The sequence below is a fragment of the Brachypodium distachyon genome, chromosome 1 (genome assembly GCF_000005505.3).
Source record: "Brachypodium distachyon strain Bd21 chromosome 1, Brachypodium_distachyon_v3.0, whole genome shotgun sequence".
Lineage (NCBI taxonomy): Eukaryota > Viridiplantae > Streptophyta > Magnoliopsida > Poales > Poaceae > Brachypodium > Brachypodium distachyon.
The window spans coordinates 28,890,298-28,910,083 of NC_016131.3; the positions used below are offsets into that span (position 1 = coordinate 28,890,298).

The 19,786-nt window shown below is 45.1% G+C and overlaps 4 protein-coding genes across 5 annotated transcripts; 3 read left to right on the top strand and 1 right to left on the bottom strand.

Annotated features, from left to right (window-relative positions):
• Positions 1–231: 231 nt before the first annotated feature.
• LOC100825388 (lipid transfer-like protein VAS) lies at positions 232–3,633 on the top strand. The gene is made up of 3 exons (XM_003563399.4): positions 232–677; positions 1,965–1,991; positions 3,284–3,633. The coding sequence occupies exons 1-3, from the start codon at positions 344–346 to the stop codon at positions 3,382–3,384; spliced, it is 462 nt and encodes a 153-aa protein (XP_003563447.1). The 5' UTR covers positions 232–343; the 3' UTR covers positions 3,385–3,633.
• A 783-nt stretch (positions 3,634–4,416) lies between these two features.
• Positions 4,417–13,192, top strand: LOC100825697 (mitochondrial intermediate peptidase, mitochondrial). 2 transcript variants are annotated; one of them, XR_002964014.1, is made up of 18 exons: positions 4,417–4,949; positions 5,060–5,141; positions 5,215–5,267; positions 5,361–5,415; positions 5,519–5,657; positions 5,739–5,793; positions 6,583–6,805; positions 7,851–7,946; positions 8,832–8,951; positions 9,048–9,173; positions 9,545–9,700; positions 10,635–10,751; positions 11,210–11,332; positions 11,414–11,481; positions 11,596–11,731; positions 11,844–12,009; positions 12,101–12,751; positions 12,834–13,192. XR_002964014.1 is itself a non-coding variant. In XM_003563400.4 (17 exons), the coding sequence occupies exons 1-17, from the start codon at positions 4,813–4,815 to the stop codon at positions 12,337–12,339; spliced, it is 2,091 nt and encodes a 696-aa protein (XP_003563448.1). In that variant the 5' UTR covers positions 4,417–4,812; the 3' UTR covers positions 12,340–13,192. The 2 variants fall into 2 exon arrangements, 1 of the variants encoding a protein (XP_003563448.1); XM_003563400.4 differs by having other exon boundaries at positions 12,101–13,192.
• Positions 13,193–13,416: 224 nt separating this feature from the next.
• On the top strand, positions 13,417–16,701 carry LOC100832393 (probable serine/threonine-protein kinase At1g54610). The gene is made up of 5 exons (XM_003560422.4): positions 13,417–14,694; positions 14,805–15,353; positions 15,466–15,563; positions 15,695–15,809; positions 16,086–16,701. The coding sequence occupies exons 1-5, from the start codon at positions 13,825–13,827 to the stop codon at positions 16,515–16,517; spliced, it is 2,064 nt and encodes a 687-aa protein (XP_003560470.3). The 5' UTR covers positions 13,417–13,824; the 3' UTR covers positions 16,518–16,701.
• A 1,774-nt stretch (positions 16,702–18,475) lies between these two features.
• Positions 18,476–19,331, bottom strand: LOC100826521. The gene has a single exon (XM_003563403.4). It carries the CDS (start codon positions 19,192–19,194, stop codon positions 18,907–18,909), a length of 288 nt encoding a protein of 95 aa, XP_003563451.1. The 5' UTR covers positions 19,195–19,331; the 3' UTR covers positions 18,476–18,906.
• Between the last annotated feature and the right edge of the window lie 455 nt (positions 19,332–19,786).

Consider the following 19,786-nt stretch of genomic DNA (forward strand, 5'->3'; position numbering starts at 1 on the left):
CACAGCTTCAGCAGTGGAGCAGGTGAATTCGTTCCCAAACGTTTTAGACTTCATGTGTTAGTTGAAGTGAAGTCATATTGGTCTTAGTTCATTTTACTGGAACATTAATATAGTCGAATGTCGATTGTCATTTCTATTTCCTCGGAACTCGAAAAGTCGAGGTCGGGAACCACGGAGACCGCCATTGAATGTTCCACCAATAAACGCGAGCCTTTTATAAAAGCTCCACCAAAGCCAACAAACAGCCCAAAGAGAAGAAGGCACCACCTTCCTTCCCCTCGCTGCTCGCTCCTCGTGACACCAAAGCCAGCCCAGAGCGAGAGAGAGAGGGACACGCACACAGATGGCGATGCGGATGCCGACGACGGCGGTGGCCGTGCTGCTCGTGGCGGCGGCGGCCAGCCTGCTGGCTTCGGGGGCGGCGGCGCAGACAGCCGGCACGCCGGCGTGCGCGTCGAAGCTGGTGGCGTGCGGCCCGTACATGAACGGGACGGACGCGGAGAAGCCGCCGGACACCTGCTGCGACCCGCTCAAGGAAGCCGTGAAGAACGAGCTGCCGTGCCTCTGCGCGCTCTACGCGATGCCGGAGATCTTCAAGGCCTTCAACATCAAACTCAGCGACGCCCTCCGCCTCTCCAAGCGCTGCGGCGTCAGCGACACCACCAGCAGCTGCCCCAGTAATTAACTTACCCCTCGCCTCTCCTACTCTTCGATCTCTCTTCCCCCCAGGCGCCCCCCCCCCCCCCCCCTGCCGCGCAAGCTGTTCCACTTCCTCCTTTCCTTTGAGCTTCTAATTTTTCTAATTAGCATCCAATTTACGATTATTAGTTAGTAGAGCAGTTGAATTAAGCTGATTTAGCCATCACTAACCAGTTCCTCGTGAATTTGCGTGACCAACTCGTGTAAGCAACACTAAGATAGATGCATGCAAATAGGATGTGCTTACCGGAGGATGGACTTACTTACGTTTACGCGTTTGCTACTTTGTTAGTTTGTTGTGGGTAGCGTATGGGAGTTGGTGAGGTCTTGGCATTTCTGTCTAACTGTCACCATCAAATGGCATTAGTTGACCAGACGTGGGATCTTGGACCAGATGGCAATGGAGAAAAAAAATAGCTTAGCGGGTGATAACTGATAAGCTTAGTTTAGTCCAGCGATTATTCCTCAATAATTTCCATATGCCTTCAGGTTCCAAAGTTTGTCTTCAGCTTAGCTTAATCAATCAAGAGTTCCAGATGGCTTCAGCTTCCCCACTCTGTCCCGTGACAAGCTTAGTTTAATCCACGATTTAAACGCTGTCAGTATGTCAGATTATGCCGGTTTAATATACCATGGTTGCCACGGGGGACAGACCTAGATGGACGATGAGTCCGGTCCAATCTTGGATGTATTATTGTGACCATTTTCCCCTATCATTTCACTTTGCGATAATGTTTACAAATGGATTCAGAAAATATCTAGTTTGACCTGACGAAATAGCTTTGGGAATTACTCCTAGAGCTGCAAGTTTGTGACCCTCATGTACCCTTTGACCCTCCTTAATTTAACCAAATGAACTAAAATTTTAAAATGACACAACTTTTTGAAAAACTAGTTCATTTGTTTGAACTAAGGAGGGTCAATGGGTACCCTGAGGGTCACCATGTTGCACCTCTAATTACTCCCTAAGTTAGTACAAAATCTGAGATACTTATTATGAATCGGAGGGAGTAGTAATCGGCAATGTTGTTACGAAAGTCCATTTTGTTAAGGACCTTTTCGTCGTGCTTGTTTTTCCACAGTAGCAATGTAGCATTTCCAAGTTCAGCCTTGCGGGCAGATCTTGCCCCCAGGTACCGCCCATGCTGTACTTTTCTAACATTCCTCCTCCTATTCTTTGGATTCGGCAATAGCTAGCATTTTCTTAAAATAATCTCAGTATGTATCCTTCTGGTCATTTGCTGACCGCCTTGCTATTTTCACAGGCACCTCTCCTACGAGATCCCCTCCAGGTAATATATGCTTCTTATCCTTTCTAAAGAGTGTATACATGACTAAACTAGCAATTTGCTTTCTTTAGCTACTTGGTTGTCTGAATTGTGACATCTTGCCAGCTTAGACTGGTTAAAAATATTGGGTTATTACGAAAATTCAGTTAATACCATGATGGCAAATTGATGCAATTCATGTGAGTTTAGGTCTAGAAAGAATTCTTGTTGTTCGGTTATCTGATGATAGTGGAACCGGCCACTTGCAGTTATACAGATTTTTTTGCATAGAAAGAAATCAGTCTGTTGTGTTTGAACGAGCTTAGGACTTGGACACGGGCACTCTTTCTGCTCATATCAAACACCTTTTGCAAACGGGGCAATGCAAATGTGAAGAGTTCCGAGTCAATTCACAATTCATCCATCACTTTTTTTCAAGGAAATACATGACTGAAGCGCTGTAGTTTGCAACAGTGTCGATTGGTTGACTGCCTCACATAGTAAAGTGCGCTCTAATTGGCCGAAAAGTGAAAACACACGAAAATACACTAGACTACACAGGCTTGAATTTTCCTTTTGGTCAGACATGTAGTAGACATGGTCCCAAGGGTTGCTGTTGACAGTGGAGCACATCCGTTTGCAGATTGGATCATTGTATGTGTACATCCTTTTGGAAATTATTTATTGTGTAGAAACCAATAGCAGCTAAGACGCCCAATAAATGCATTACAGATTAGGCAATGGTACTATCTGCTGATCTATCTTTAAGGCTGCAAGCCAACCAAATAGCTAGGAGTAGTACGTTTTAGCATCATTGCACGAGGCCCAGCAATGTTTCAAAGGAGCAGTTCATATCGAACTTGAATTCTATCAATAATCTGTTGGAATGGCCCACAGAGTAATGTTATCTTCACATTTTACCCTCACACTTGCCATGCAGTAGCTATGTCAAATGCGTATAAACTGTAGTTTCTGTGGCAGGCAGGTTATTTGGGTCATTGGGTGGCTTCGTATGGTTAGGTACGAAAAAAACATATCATGGCTCAGAGTAAAGGCGGATAAATTCTAGTGATGTACTGAAATTGCTAAACTTTCATATCATGTTCCCACATGATTGTTTTCTCCATGTAAACTTAGCATGGTCAGCATGCTTATCAATGTTCACAAATATGGCTTCCTTATTTTGATCATCAAATTCAGTCTAAGATATCATCCCAAGACACAACTAAAACTACCCTTGTTCGAACCTTTTCTTTGTTATGAACTGCAATAAAAAATAATCTGTGACCTGACAAACATCTTCCTGTTGATTGCAGGTTCTCCGTCAGGCGGCAAGAATGCCGGTCACCGTGGTATCTCTGTCAGCTTCGCTGGGCTGATGAGCCTGTTCCTGGTTGTGTGGTCTGTGTTGGCATAGAAGTTCGGCATGCTAAAGATCGTCTTCTTTCTATATGGTACTAGATGAGTTGCAGCTATTGGTATTCTTGGTGATGTTATCGTTATGTGTTTCACCAGCATTTGTTTTGCTGTGTATTGATGCTGTCAGTCAGTAGACTCTGTGAATAAGAATTTCCGCACTGCGTGTGCTCGTTTGAGAGTTTGAGACCTGGAGTTAACCATCAGAGCAAAGGCCAGAGGGCAAGATGTGAAACCTATTTTACGTTCACCGCTTTTTTTCTTCTTCGTTTTCCAATTACAGAAGATGAGAAACACACGCCTAAAATTGACAGAAGTATGGTAAACCTACGATGCTCAGGAATTTCACACAAATTTCATAGTACTAGAACAAGTTTTAGTTATCACAAGAAAGAACTGTGGGTTTATAGCATGGTTTTAAATAGCGCACTATGGCATTTAGCGTGCTATAGCATGTGCTATTTCAAATAGCGTTTTGCAAACGTACTAAAAAGTTGTCCAATCATTTCGAAGACTAAATCCATGACATAAAAAAAGATACAAGGCATAATTGAAGCACTGGAGGTGACGCCGTTGGTCGCAAGCTGGAGGAAAGGTGGTCTTTTGCGAGTTGAAGGAAGGAGTCGTCGCCACCGCAGCCGGTCACGAGCTGTGAGGATTTACCGCCTCCGCCCTCACGGTGGACCGGTTAGGTGTGGGAGACTGAGACTGGGAAATTTTGAGCATGGTCTTTAGGCCGACGTGGTACTATTTGAATTTTGGACGCTATAATATTTAACGACGCTATAGCATATAGCGTTTAGCGTCATTTAGTGTGCTAATAGCGAGGAAAATTGCTTAAACGTAGCGTCGGGTCTTCAGATGTGCTATGGCGACGCTATATGGAGGAAATAGCGCGCTATTTAAAACCACGGTTTATAGTAAAGAAAAACCAGATTCATATTAAAAACCATGGTTAGGCAAATTGTTTAACCTATTTTAAACCCAGTTATTCCCCCCGGTCGGTTTACCCATTTGGTCGGTTCGATCTCATTCTCAGCCGAAAACGACCGGGTTGGACCTTTAGAGAGACCGAACCGAAGCCCTTCGCGCTCATCCCTGCACGGAGCGGCGGCGGCGCCAGCTACCGGCTACCCCCTACCCCGCCCCCCAAACGACCGAGCTCCTCCGCCTTCCCCCCGAGTGCACGGTTGTCTCCACCAATCGGGCGGCGGCTGTTGTTTTCCCCTCCCCTATCCCGTCCCTCTCGCACAACAGAGGGGCAGCCAAGCTATTACCCGTCGAGAAGCGACACGGCGGCGGCGGCGGTAGCGGACACGTGAGCAACCATATCGCAGTCGAGACGAACAACGCGGGCAGAACCGCGGACGCGCCAACGCCTATTATCTCCTGCTCGTCGCCGGAACCGACCAACCGAGCGCCCGCGGCAATGCTGTTGCGCGCCTCCGCCATCCGCCGGGCCGCCTTCTCCACCGTCGTGGCGAAGTCGGAGACGGGACTGTACGGCTTCGATGTGCTGCGCACGGCCAAGGGCTTCCGCCGCTTCGTGGACGAGGCCATACAGCGGTAAGGGGAAGAAAAACCTTGAACCCCTCCAACCTCCGATGCTCTCCCACACAAAACCAAACATCATCCGCTCTTTTTTTTTTTGTGTGAACGTTTGCTCCACTGCGCAGGTCGGATGAGCTCGTTGCCTACATCGCGCAGCTGCCGCCTTCCGCGGAGATTGTCAATGCCATGGATGAGATCTCCAATACCGTAACTTAATCTTCTTAGTTTCCTTTCTATTTAATCGATTTGGTCTGATATGTTTATGTGTTAATTTGGTTAGGTTTGCTCGGTCATTGATTCGGCGGAGCTGTGCAGGAACACGCACCCAGATAGGTGAGTGTGTGATGGTTGCTTCTTGTGTAATTTGGGTGCTCTGCAGAGCAATGTGCTTGCTGTCTTTACTAAATAGATATGCATGTGGACTAGGGAGTTTGTGGAGGAAGGAGATAAGGCATCGATGAGGATTTACGAGCATCTTCAAGTAAGCTTGATTACATGAATGACATTTTCTGAAAACAGGTGGGACATAAATGAGTGAAATTAACAAATCGGAACTATGTTTCATTTCCTGTATTCCTTTGCAGTACCTGAATTCAAATACTACTTTGTACAATGCGATACTAAAAGCTGAGAGTGAAGGTGTCCTGCTCTCGGAGGAAGCTCGAAAGGCAGCGGCTAACTTGTGTGCTGACTTTGAAAAATGGGGAATTCATCTTCCTAAAGGTTGCCATACTGAAGCTTATTTTAAGTTGCTTCTTGTTAATTTTAAGTTTTACTTAGAAACATAGTTTTCTTCCATTGCAGATAAACTCGAGCGCGTTAATCAGCTGAACCTTGCAATTGCCCAGCTGGGTAGAAAGTAGGTCTATGAATGGGACATTGGCTGTTTATAGGCCCAGTACCATTTTTTTCTGTCAAACTGTCCATATTGGTTTTGTGCTCTCATGTTCCAGTTGCATGTTTGCAACTTGACTATCAGCAAGTGATTGCATTTTCTAATTGCATTGCTTGTTGGTAAACATCTTCAATGTAGAGCCAACACTAACCCTTGCCATGCTTCTGCTTTGTAAATATATTTCTTTTAGCTTGTCTGACAGGTTTGCAGGCTGCTCAAACAGCTGTGTGTTACACTGCCTATTAGTTGGATCTTCTAATTTTCTCTAAAAATGTTATAGTGGGATCAGCACCCACCCCTTCCTCTACCCTAAAGGCTCAGTAATCCAGATATTTCTAATACAAGTGCATCTATTATGTTAAGGTGTACATATGGCTTGTTTCCAATTGGTTTATTTGATGAAATTCATGATTATTTCTTTTCCTTTTCCTATGCTATTGAATATGAGAAATGGACTGATGGTTTTAAGTATGTTTGCTTCATTGCACGTCCAATGTGATTTCATGACTAATCTTTGTAAGCCTAAAAGTATTCTAAATTACCACAGAACCTGCTATTAATTTAACTATTCATTATGTCAATTTAGTCACATAATTCCCTTGTCTGTGTTTAGATGTCGCCCCAATCCAATATTTTCCCATAAGTATATTCTTTGCTGATTTAATTCTTTGCATTGTAATTTAGCCTGTTGAGTTGACACATAATTTGGAAAATTACGTCTAACTGAGGTGCACTTTCTTGTTGCTGTGCCAGGTTCAATGAAAATGTTATGAACAAACCAGGTTTTGTGGATATATATCCAGCCTCGCGTATTCCAAGAAATATGCATCATAACTTTAAGCCCGTTAGCCGTTTCAAACCTTGGGGTGTTGAAGAAGCAAGTAATGCAATGCACACAACAAGACAGAAGGGTCTTAGGATAGTGACAGACTCGGGAACTGTATCATCAGCATTGAGATGGGTTCCGGATGAGGAAGTGAGTTCCTTTTGTTCCACTCGCCAGCATCTAAAACTTCTTTACATCCAAATAGCATGACATAAATATCTAAGTAATGTTTTCTCGTGTTCACTTATTCTACCTGGAAATACCGTAGTTGTCTCTTTTTTTTAGATGAAAGGAGCATGCTCCCGATTTCATTAAGGAAATCATTATTACAGAAGTTTGTTTGAATTTAAGAGGTCTGTTCTGCTGGAAAGTAAACATCATTGGATCGTGTAACAAACATGGACACGACCTTAAAAGTTCAGCTAACTACAGCAAGAAACTACTGAAGCAGCCGTTAGAGCATGTACAATGTAAGATGTCTAGGTGGGTGCTTAGAAAAATTAACCGGTTTTTGTTAAGCACTGATGCTTATTTAGACTAAGCAGATGCCTAACTTGGCACCTCCTCTATACAAATAAGCACTGGTGCTTAAAAAAGTGTTTGGTTTATTTTCGTAAGCACCTGTCTTAGCACCTTGCATTGTACATGCTCTTAGATGCTTCAAAACTTCAACCAACTCCAATCCTTTTCGTGGTTGGCTTCCAGCCATTTCTGACATGAAAGACTTCAGTTTGCCTTTGTCGACACTTTTTCGAAGTCCATCCCAGTAGGTTAGCCAATGACATACGGAAAAGACAGTGTTAATATGATCCTTAAGTTGAATCTTTTGAAAGTAAGAGGCATTTTTACACTTCCGGCTGCTCCAACAGAGCGCAGCTGCACCACAAGCACTTAAGTTTCTATTTCTACCTTTAAACTGGAGTAAAAACTCATTACATAGCTCTTCCATGTTCTGCGGAACTTTGTTGATACCTAAGGGACAACCAATCACAGACCAACAGAAGTGAGCAACAGGACACTGGAAAAACAAGTGACCTACTTTCTCCATTGATGCACAGAATCATTACTTATTTTTTTTGTTTGATGTTTATCTTTCCCTAGATTCTCTACGAGCAATTTTTTGTGAAAGCTATTGATATATATATGTCATTGCACTTATGCTAGCAGCAATCTAACTGTTCTAAATTTTCTTAAGGTCAGGAGACAGGTATACATTACAGGAAACTCTGAACCTCGTGAAAACATTGCTGTTCTTGATGAACTTATAGATGCTCGTGATGAGCTTGGAAAGGTACATTCATCCCAACGCCGCCCCCAACAACAATGTGCCAATGTTTGTACATTCATGATGCCAAACTTCGCATGAGGTTGTGCACTGTCAACTTACATATTTGAAATATGTAGAAGATGATGGTTAAGCTATGGTTAGGTTTTCTAAAAGTTTAGATCAATCAGTTTATCATTAACTCTGAACACTAATATCTTAGTAAATTGTTTTGTTCGGCACTTTGAAGCTTGAACCTTGTAGTTTAAGAGCTTAGTTGAGGTGGCATTGTTTTGTTCAGTAAAGTATTCTAAAGATCTGGAAAGAATAGTTTGGTTATTTGGATTGAATGATTTGAGCATTTTGTATCTCCATGTGAGTAACATGCCTGATCGTGAGAAAATTGAATGCTCTTTCAGGAGGGTTCTGAGTAAATGTCTCCATGGAGCTAGATGTCACATGCATAACCACCTTATTTCGCAATGTAGGATCCAATGAGAGTTAGAGTTACCAGTGTGTGTCATACCTCTTGTTTTTGTAGTGAATGATGCCGTGGGGTTATTTGAATGATTTGGCATGGCTGCTGTCTGCTTGGAGCAATTCCACACCAAAATCGTCTTGTTTTTCCGACTAGGCAACGCCTCCTGGCCTCTGTATACTCGAATGCACACAGCCATAACAAAATCGTCTTGTGTTATTTTTTCTTTGAATATCTAAGATAAGTTATGCATGTATTGTACTCTATGTTGCTCACCGAATTATGTAGTTGATAAAATATTATGAGTCAGAATAACATTTCACCTAATGGACTTCCCTAATTATGTTCATAAATACCATGACATCGAGTACATTTGAAAGCCTGAGTCCAGGACAAATTACAAGCAATTCCTTTTTCTTGTCCTTTTTTGGCAGACTATGGGTTGTAAATCATATGCTGAATTCGCTATACGTCCTAACATGGCTGCATCTGTAGATGTGGTCATGTCATTTCTCAGAGATTTGAGCGACATTGTTAGGCATAAAGCTGATGAGGTATTCAAGGGAGTGAACTTCATCTTGGCATGGATAATACACATTGTTATATGCAAACTAGTAGTTCCTCTCTATTCATAGCATCCTCTTACGCAGGAATTTAATACTATACAAGAATTCAAGAGAAGAATATGTAATCAAAAGAGTGCTGATCTGGAACCCTGGGACGAGGATTACTTCATTGGAATGATGAAATCATCTGCAAATAGCGTGGATCTCTCAGTATGTGCTATTTTTCTCACAGATGTACTGTTGTTAAAATCAGTGTGCAGTGTATTATTTTGACCGTAACCTAGGTGTTTCCTGATGAATAGTTTATGCAAATCCATACTTTCAAGTTTCAAGAATATAGGCCGTAGGAGCCAAATGCAATCGAAATTGGGTAGCTGTAAGCTGAAGGGTCATGAGGGGAACAAAACTGACATAAATATTACTAAATTTTATATATGTAGTTTGAGAATCTTAATTTTCAGTAGTTCCTTCAAATTCCTTCAGGGCATGGTGTTTACTGGAGTTACTATTTTGTTGCTTCCTACATACCACCTTACCTTTTCCGTATATCCTTTTTGACAAGATTTTTTTGTACCTATCAGGTTGTTGCATCATATTTTCCATTGGCCCAGTGCATAAAGGGCTTAAACGTGCTGGTGGAATCATTATTTGGTGCCACATTCCATCAAATTCCTATGGGTGATGGAGAGTCATGGCATCCAGATGTGATAAAGCTGTCTCTGCATCACCCTGATGAGGTAATACTTTGTTAAGCTTGCATTTAGAAGATAGTTTTACCTACTCCCTCCGTTCCTAAATATAAGATGTTCTAGCTTTGTTCTAAGTCAAATTTCTTAAAGTTTGACCAAGTTTTTAAAAAATCTACCAACATAAATCTTGTATGTCACATCTATTAGGCTTTACACAATGACCATCACAGTCTTCCATGTAATTATTCGTCCATAGCAATGAACTTGTATCAATGGAATGGGTCATGTCCTGTTGTTGAGTAGTGTAAATACCACAAGGACAGTTCCAGGAGAGGTATAGCAGAAGTCTTTCGCTGAGTTATTTTCTTGCCTATTCCATAAGTTGGACAAAATAGCATAAAATTATATGCTGATGTGAAAAAAGATGATTTCAACGCTAATGAAATATCTATTTAATCAATTTATTTGATGAAATGTTGTATTTTTTAATGAAATATCTATTTGACTTACAATTGTTCCCCCATTTTCTATAATGCATTTATTTAACTCTCATCTTGTTCATATATCACATCTTTCGCCTGCACTTGTGTGTAAAGCAACATTCTCTTAGCTATCCTCTCCCACTTCCAAGGTACATATATCAAGGATAGCATGGTGGTTTTCCATGTTTTTCTCTTGGTTTTATAACCTTCCTAATCCTTGCAACCACTCAAAATATACCTTGTAACCATCGTTACATTATTCTCTTAATAAACCTTTACACTATTTACCTGTTAATATTGGTAACGTTGTGTTATGGCACATGATTTTTTGTTAAGTCTTGTTGTTTGCATGAGGAAATGACTTCCTCTGTTGGCGGTCTAACCAAGGATTTTGGTTACAAGACCTATCATGCACTGCATTGCTTGATTTTTGTATCCTTCTAATTTTTGGTGTATATGCTGGGCCAAATTAATTAAAGTCAAACATGTCCAACGAACAGGGTGACTTAGGATTTATGTATCTCGATCTCTACTCCAGAAAGGGAAAATATCCAGGATGTGCTCATTTTGCTATCAGAGGAGGGCGACGTTTATCTGACATGAACTACCAACTTCCAGTACATTCTCTCTCTTGTTGATTGCTACCTCCGTTCCATAATTCTTGTCTCAAATTTGCCAAAAAATGGATGTATCTATTCCTAAAAAGCATCTAGATACATGTAATATTTCGACAAGAATTATGGAACGGAGGGAGTATTTAATTTTGCAGTAAAATATGCAAACTTCTTTCATGAACATCAGGGCTTCCCAATAAGCAAGCATTAAGGGCCTATTTGCTAGCTATTTTATATCTTTACGCCAAACATTGAGAACTGAGCTATAGGCCCAAGGATGCCCCAGTGTAGCTACGTGCCCTATTCTCATTTTCTCATTAAAGCTAGAGAATTAACTTAAACTCTACAGCATTTAAAGGATGTTTAAAAGGAACCAGATTAATAGATCTCCGTCTTTAAAAATCAGCATAGTTTGAATGCGTACTGCTAGTTTATTTCTAGAATCTACTATTGCTTTCCAGATCATTGCCTTGGTTTGCAACTTCTCAAGTTCTAAGGGATTGACTCCACGGCTCAACCATTGGGATGTCGAAACTCTATTCCATGAGTTTGGCCATGCCCTTCATTCTCTGCTATCTAGAACGGTACTTTGCCCGTGCTTCTTAATATTTAGGTTATCCAGTGACTCCTTTATATCTTATCTGGAAGCACATTGACATTTGCAGGACTATCAGCATTTCTCTGGTACTAGGGTTGCTCTTGATGTGGCTGAAACGCCGTCAAACCTTTTCGAGTACATTTGACCTGTCACCAAAAATAGTGTGGCCTATCCAAAATAGAACTCTTATCTTCTATTTTATTTTGTTAACTGACCTTTACTGATAGTTAAGTGTAATTTCCATTGCAGGTTCTACGCGTGGGACTACCGTGTCTTGAAGACATTTGCTCTAGATGAAACAACTGGTGATCCCATACCAGAAAAGCTGGTAAAGGCACTAAATGCTTCTCGGAACATGTTTCCGGCCACTGAGCTTCAGCGGCAGGTTTGCTTATCGTTCTAGTTTCTAACCCAGCATACTAGGACTTGCAATTTATGTTTTCTGACCTCATCCTCATATTTCTTGCCCCACTATGTGTTATTGTGCATGCCCCCAGATTTTTTATTCTATGATGGACTTAACTTTGTTTGGGGAGCAAGCATCGAAACCCATGGATACAATTTCTGCTGTTGCGGATTTGAAAAGAAAGCACACAAGTTGGAATTATGTAGAGGGCACACACTGGCATACTCGGTTTTCTCATCTTATAAACTATGGTGCTGGTAGGTTTTCTAGTTGTATATTACTCCCATAAACTGATTTGCATGCTATACTTCTCATAAGAATATATCCTCTTATATCACATTATTGCAGGGTACTATAGCTATCTTTATGCTAGATGTTTTGCCACAACTGTATGGCAAGAAGTATGCCAAGATGACCCATTGTCTCGTAGCACTGGTAGTGCGCTTAGGGACAAGTTCTTGCGGTTCGGTGGGGCTAAGGATCCATCTGCCTTATTGAAGGATCTTGCGGGTGATTCTGTCATCAGAAACTCCGGTGGTGGAATAATCCCTGACATTAGCTCCCTGTGTAAAGAAATTGGTTTGTGAGCTGAGGGTGCAGACAGGGATTGTTAGTTTTGACACTGAGGTTGATTAAAGGGGCAAACTCCAAACCGGAGTCGTCGAGAGCCTTGAGGTCAGGAGCTTGATCGCCGGTTTCTGTGCCACACAGCACAGTCGAAGGCTGGTCGAAGATCAAGCTGGGATAGTTATACGAGATTCTTGACAAGAAATTTAATTGGTTGAGATTTCAGGATCCAACTGAATGGATGCTTTTTGACTGATGATTAAACTCAAGTCAACTTTTATTTGTGCTGCTGTGTGCTGCCAGGATTGTTCTGGGATCTGTCAGATGAGTTCGTTGAGTCGCCGCGATCACAATTCATAAGAGTGCAACTGATGCCTTAGTTGGTCTGTTGGAATTAGCTGGAAAGAAGAAGAAAAAATCGTTTGAATCCAAGTCAGTTCTGTTCACCTACTCGAATAACCTGTCAGTGCTTGTTCGTACCGTGGAATTTTTACGGTATTCATCATGCTTCCAGATGGCCTGCCGCGGCACCTCGCGCACGTGGTTCTATTTGAGGCAATAGCACGAGCATATGCGTGGGTTTCTTTGCTTTGGGGTCTCGCTCATATCGTACTCCGTCTCCAGGTATCAGGTATATGCTGTGATTTTGACAGGTAGCGCTGTGCGTTTCCACATTGCGACCTCGTCGCCAGCTTTGAAATCGCCGCGGAGCCAAGGCGCCAAATGGCCTCTGTTTGGACCGTTGCATTATGCATCCACACGCTGGGGCTGCGTCCTTTTCAGCTGGAACTGCTTAACTGAAATGTGTAAGCAAACAACTCTTTGAGCTCTGGTCAACCCAACTACCCAAGACATGCTTATTCTTAACTTGTTACTCGCCCGTTCACAACGTATTGTATTTTAACCATCGCATTTTTTTTATTTACTGCGTTTATTTTTTTCCTTCCAGTGTGTCTAGTTAGCCGTCAATTGTTTTTCCAGTTAGCCAAGTCATTCTCTTTTAGATCTAGTGGCCCGGATTTCACTCACTCCAATTTGCCAAACCCCTCTCCAGCATCCTCTTTGCTAACAGTGTTAAGCTGAATACTCCTATATGTCTAGTTAGCATTAAATTTGATAGGTGTACAAAGGGTACCGAGGGTCGACTCTTGATTGAGAGTCTGATTTCACAAAATGTCAATTTTCTTATCCCTCCTCCCCATCATCAATTTTCAAATAAAGTCCGTTAAGAGTCGACGTCTGTTTTCGAAAGACCAATTGTTCGTGTCACCGAAGAAGAAAGGGCAAGGTTTTAAGATTAGGCTCCAAATAACACCCGGAAGTGAATATGGAAACGTACATGGTGCTGCACACTGTTGCCGCAGCCACGACTACCACGTAGGTGCGTACGCCAAGACGTATGCCATCAGCAGCCGCGCGGGCGCGGCCGGCCGTCGCCAGCCGGCCAAAACTATCATTCTTGTCACCACCGGGCCAGGCGGCCATGACACTTATGCCATATTGCCATGCCCGCGACACAAAAATTAAACTATATATGTTTGGCGCCACATCCCGGCGGCCGCCTCTTTCTCCTCTCTCTAACGTTGATGTCTCCGTCCTCCTCCCGCTCCTTCCCCCAACCCAACCTCAGTGGCCGTGGCCCTGCCATGGGCTGCGCTCACGCCAAGCCCTCCCAGGGCTCCCCTGCCCGCAGCGACGGCCGCGGCATCGACCACCTCATGCGCAACCACGGCTACGTCCCCGCCTCCCACCGCCGCCTCACCGACCCCCTCCCCACCACCGCCGCCGCCAAGGACTCTCATCAGCACGCCGGCATAAATCAGGATCGCCGTCCGACAGAAACAGCGACTACTACGATCACATCCACCACGGTTCCGCCATCTTCTTCTTCACCAGCCCCGGCCCCAGCACCCGCACCAGCGCCCCTGCCACCGAGGACGAGTACGAGTACTCCGGGCGACAGCGAGACGGGGCTGGTGGACGGGTGGCCGACATGGCTCCTAGAGAACGTGCCCCGGGAGGCTCTCCGGGGGATCGTGCCCCGGAGCGCGGACGCCTACGACCAGGTGGAGAAGGTCGGCCAGGGCACCTACAGCAACGTGTACAAGGCCCGGGAGCGGTCCACGGGCCGCGTGGTGGCGCTCAAGAAGGTCCGCTTCGACACCGCCGAGCCTGAGAGCGTCCGGTTCATGGCCCGGGAGATGCGGATCCTCCGCGTCCTCGACCACCCCAACGTCATGGGCCTCGACGGCATCGCCACCTCCCGCATGCACCGCTCCATCTACCTCGTCTTCGATTTCATGGCCTCCGACCTCTCCCGCCTCCTCCTCCTCCCCTCCCGCCCCAACCATCATCCCCCCCTCTCCCTCCCCCAGGTATAAACAACTTCTTCTTCTTCATCATCATCTTCTTCGCCGCCGGAGCCGGAGACGAAGACGACGAAGCTTGAGAGATTCTTCTTCTTGTTGTTGTTCTTTGGGTGCAGATAAAGAGGTACATGAAGCAGCTGCTGGAGGGGCTACACCACTGCCACGAGAGGGGGATACTGCACAGGGACATCAAGGGCTCGAACCTGCTGATCACGCGGGACGGCGGGCTCAAGATCGGCGACTTCGGCCTGGCAAACTACTACATCCCGGCCCCCAACGGCCGGCGCCGGCCACTGACGAGCCGGGTGGTGACGCTCTGGTACAGGGCGCCGGAGCTTCTCCTGGGCGCCACGGACTACGGCGTGGGCATCGACCTCTGGAGCGCCGGCTGCCTGCTGGCGGAGATGTTCTCGGGGAAGCCGCTCATGCCGGGCCGCTCCGAGGTGGAGCAGCTCTTCAAGATCTTCAGCCTGTGTGGATCCCCGCCAGATGATTACTGGCGGAAGTTGAAGCTCCCGGCCACGTTCCGCCCGCCCAAGACGTATAAGTCGACCATGGCGGAGAAGCTTGCCGGTCTGCCGCCGTCCGCGTTCCGGCTGCTCTCCACGCTCCTCGCGCTCGACCCCGCCGCCCGCGGTACCGCCGCCCAGGCTCTCCAGAGCGACGTACGCATCGTACAGGATTCCGTTCCAATTTTCGAGTATCTCTGTTGTTTCTGGTAATTGATTAATTAATGGCGTTTGATCTCTCTGGCCGCTGTTGCTGGCTTTGCTGCAGTTCTTTACGACTCCGCCATTGCCGTGCGACGTCTCGGAGCTCCCCGTCCTGTACAAGGAGGAGGTCCCGGATCCGACCGCATCCCACGATGGAAGGAAGTGAGGACTAATCCATCACACATGCTTTCAACACAACTGGAGAAATCTTTGATGTTGCAATGTTCTCTTCAAGTTGATTCTTGTCTGCTAGTATTGATTTCGTGATTTTCCTTCTCTGGTGCTACATACAGGCCCAAGCTGAGACAGCGTTCTAACAAGCGAAGGGAAAGCAAGAAGAAAGCTGGGCAGGAACAAAGCGAGAATGAACCGCCCAAGATCTCCAATGTCGAATCTCCCAGCAAAGAGGTACGGGGAAAATATGATCACAGAACCAGAACAGAGTTTAGCCACTGATTGCTGCTTTCACCTAGTTCAGCAACAAATGATTACATTTCTATTTCTCGCCCCAGTTACTAGCTGGCTCTCTTATTTATCTCTGTTTCGAGATCATCAAGGCATGCCATTGACGGAAACATCGATGTCATCTTCCAACTCTTGTCATATTTTTTATGGCATATACTTACTAGTTAGTTGCTAGTTGCTACTACTAATACATACATGGGCTCCTGTCGGCAAATGCAGGGGGAGAAAGCTACTGATCATGACGCGGCAGAACCTGGTCAAGAAGCCGATGCCGCCGCCATTGCCCCCTCGGGCATCCAAGAACTAGCCGAGAACACCATCTTAAAGGCTTCCTCCAGCACTGTCTCCAAACGGTTCTCGGCCAGCCCAGTTCAGGCGTCGTCGCCCGCAGAGGGCTCGCCTGCGCCGCTGCAAGACCACCACCAGCAGCAGCTCCTGCTTCGGAGGGCAAACACCTACCACACAAGCAGCGACGACGATCACCAGCAGCACCAGACTCTACTACTACCTCTGGATGGTCGCGGCGAGGCGAACGGCGGTGGCGGCATGGTGCGGCACGGCATCGCCACCAGATCGGCTTCGACATCGGGGCACGACATGATGCGGCGCCGGGAGAGGGAGTTCCCACACAAACACTACGTTTCTGTGTAGCAGGGGGCAGCTGGGGTTGCTGGGTTTCCTTTTCTTTTTCTTTTTTTGTCATAGCAGTCAGTCAGTCAGACAGAGATTGTTCAGGTCCTATATGCTGCTGCTGCTAATTTGTTGCTGTGATCGAGTTGAACCGCAGTTTGTATCAATAAATCATCATTTATGAGAAGAGAATTATTGGTCATCATTGGTTTATCTTCGTACTGCTTCCTGAATCCGAGTATTGTGCAATTCAGAATTGCTAATGTATAATTGTCGCCTAAACATTCGTTTGGTTTCAGCAAACCATATATCTTAGGCTTCAAATTCGGTTTGTTATCAGACAGAAGGGTCTAATTAAGGGTGGTGGAAATCAGTTGGGACATAGTAATAAAATGTCAGTTCAGCTCAAGGAAATTGACTGAAACATAGGAAAAAATTCAGGGATCGGTGTCGAAATATGGAGTTTTGGGATAAGATTCTCAACAACCATATCTATCTCGTGTGTGTTTGCAGAATCAAAGCTATCGAAATATTTGCTGAAAGCGTGCAAATCGACAGAGTGGAGACAAGCTTCCAAGTTCCAACCCCAAAAATCCTCCGCTCCAGAACAAAACATATATCTACACCTAATAATAAAGGAATAGCGTCTCCGTCGTTGGGTTTGGTACATCCAGCATCGTCCGTCTCGAGCGTCCTGTCCAATCCCGCATGACGCACGCGCTGGAACCCCCGAAGAGTTTTTTCTTTTCCTTTTTTTCCCCCTCCCATCCAGTCGTCCACCCACCCCTCCCACAGAGGCACAGACCCGCTCCAGCCGCCTCCCCCGAGCAGGATGGCCCCAGTGGCTCTTCCTCGTGGCAGCGCTTCGCCGCTAATTTCCTCTCTCCGAGCTTCAGGCCCACAGAGCAGCAGCGGCTGCAGTGCCATCCGGCGGCGCCCTCCTGCTTTGCCGCTCAGCTGCTAGCCGAGCAGTAGAGGCCATGGCTTGTTATGAGGTCAAATTAGTGAGCGTGTGATGCTGTAGCTTGCAATCTGCAAGTGGTATTCTTATTTGCACACCGTTTTTGCAGTTTCCAGTATATTCAATCTTTTGATAAATCTTAGATTGATCATGTGCTTTGTCTAATTCTTCTTTCAAATTCGATTGTCAGTTTTTATCAAGATTGTTAAATTGGCTGAAACCAATAGGTATCCCGAGCCTCTGCCTCATACTCCTAATTCAACTGTCTCGAGGAGTTCAAAGGAAACCATCAAGAGATAACTTCAGTTTGTGATTTAAAATATGATTAAACAACCTTTATTTATATTTGTTGCTTCCTTTTTCTTTAGCTATCATCCGGTTTAATGTAACAAAGGCTTCTCATCGGACTGTTACAACATTTGATCATGTTGGTTCTCTAGCTATCTTCTAATGGTTGTTTTACTTAATTCTCAATCTTTTGTGTAGCTGGTTGGAGCATGTAGCTATCCACTTGTCATGAATGAGTTTCCATCGAGGGGTTCTCTAAGAGAATTTTTGCGCAAGCTAGATTGCAAAAATCTTCCTTTGGAGAAGATTATTTACATGGCCCTGGATATTGCGACCTCAAGATGTCAAATATGATGCTAGAGGAGTGTTTTGAACCATACGGAAAAATTGTGTGGTTGCAGGTCTGATTGATCCAGGTCCAGTTGATGCAGAATCATTTGGCAACATGTAGTAGGTAAAATTCATATATGCCACTGTTTAGATTAAAGTATTCAAATCATCAGCTTATTGTTGACTGCATAACTAAAACTTCTCCAACTGAAGATTGTACGAGGCTGCAGCTTCTCCGACTGCAGTTAATCTTAGATGATTAGGTGCAGGAAAAAAAATTCAAAGACCGTGGCAACGCACGGACATTATACTAGTACAAACATAAATCAACAAACCGAAAAAGGAAGAAACAGAACCAGAGGACAGCATTTTTTTACAGACAAGAGAAACAGAGAACATGGCTTGATACAAACTTAATCTGCAATTTCATTAAGCAGGATGATAGATACAGTAAGACAAGCACTGTTCTTTCCTTTGGGAACAGCAACCACACCTTCTTTTCTTTCAGATCAACCGTTCTTAATTTGCACACAAACAAGAAAAAAACAAAAACATGGAACCGATATGGATCTAAACCGTTAACCATGCAGCAAAACTACTCAAGATCACACACACATATATAGCACTAGTTCATACATACATGCATAAATACGGAGCAACTTGGCCATGCATATGCACGTATAGGAGTAGCAGTAGACAGTAGTAGTACACACACATACACTTCTTCATGCATATGCATACATATTTGTAGAGAGAAAGAGATGAGATCTCATGTATATGTAGTAGAGGTTCAGTCGAGATTGTTGAAACTTGAGAAAGGGGGTTTAGAGTTCAGAGGCCACCGTAGCGGACGTCGGAGAGCTTGGACTTGAGCCACTTGAAGCTGCCGCGGACGGAGGACTTGAGCCTGGCCTGCGACGCGAACACGTTGTACGACGCAACGCGCCGCCGCCGCTTCGCCTCCGGGTCGTCGCCGGCGCTCGGCCCGTTGAAGCTGTAGGACTTGGCAGCTGCCGGCGCTCCCCCGGCGACGTCCTCGTAGTCGTACCCGCCGCCGCTGCCGTAGTACGCCGCCGTCGGCGCCGAGTGCTCCCGCGGCACCGATCTGCTCTTCTCCATCACCTAATTACGACCAGCTTCGAGCTACCTTCTTAGCTTTAGCTCGATCCCTTGCTGTGTGTGTTCTTCTTGATGTGTACAGAGAGACTGAGGCTCTGCTGGGGCTGGGTAATGAATTGAGGCTGCTGGCTAGTGGTAGTGGCGATATTAATTGAGCTGGGGGGAGGGGGGGGGGGGGGGGGTGAGTGTGTCCCCCTCCCATCCCAAGCTTTGATTATAATCTAATTAAGTAATTCGGAGAGGTGATTATGCAGGGGGTGGCAGCTTGTGTTGTGTGGCTATGATAAAGGAGGGGGTCATTTTATTTATTTATTTTTCTGACCAGGCTGAAATTATGCATGGTGCACTCCTGCTTTCTTGAGCACGAATGATGTGTCTGGCTCTTTTTACTCTCTTTCCACTTTTCTGACCAGAAAAAAGGGCGGGCTAGCTCATGTTTTTAATCAGGACCAATGATGTTAGTGATGGTAATGGGCTTCTTCTTCGGCTGCTGTCGAGTTCATCGGATGATTCGGATCCTGATCAGCCGGAATTTCCGTTTCGAATCCGGCCGGCTGGAACGTAGCCTATTAAAATTTGAATTTTCCTTCCG

Excerpts from the sequence above, each read along its gene's own strand:
- LOC100825697 (XM_003563400.4), top strand. The coding sequence starts at position 4,813 with ATGCTGTTGCGCGCCTCCGCCATCCGCCGGGCCGCCTTCTCCACCGTC. Across the intron at positions 5,416-5,518 it reads GGATTTACGAGCATCTTCAA|TACCTGAATTCAAATACTAC; the intron begins GTAAGCTTGATT and ends ATTCCTTTGCAG. Across the intron at positions 8,952-9,047 it reads TTAGGCATAAAGCTGATGAG|GAATTTAATACTATACAAGA; the intron begins GTATTCAAGGGA and ends CCTCTTACGCAG.
- LOC100825388 (XM_003563399.4), top strand. The coding sequence starts at position 344 with ATGGCGATGCGGATGCCGACGACGGCGGTGGCCGTGCTGCTCGTGGCG. Across the intron at positions 678-1,964 it reads CACCACCAGCAGCTGCCCCA|GCACCTCTCCTACGAGATCC; the intron begins GTAATTAACTTA and ends CTATTTTCACAG. Across the intron at positions 1,992-3,283 it reads TCCTACGAGATCCCCTCCAG|GTTCTCCGTCAGGCGGCAAG; the intron begins GTAATATATGCT and ends TGTTGATTGCAG.
- LOC100832393 (XM_003560422.4), top strand. The coding sequence starts at position 13,825 with ATGCCCGCGACACAAAAATTAAACTATATATGTTTGGCGCCACATCCC. Across the intron at positions 14,695-14,804 it reads CCCCCCTCTCCCTCCCCCAG|ATAAAGAGGTACATGAAGCA; the intron begins GTATAAACAACT and ends CTTTGGGTGCAG. Across the intron at positions 15,810-16,085 it reads TCGAATCTCCCAGCAAAGAG|GGGGAGAAAGCTACTGATCA; the intron begins GTACGGGGAAAA and ends CGGCAAATGCAG.
- LOC100826521 (XM_003563403.4), bottom strand. The coding sequence starts at position 19,194 with ATGGAGAAGAGCAGATCGGTGCCGCGGGAGCACTCGGCGCCGACGGCG.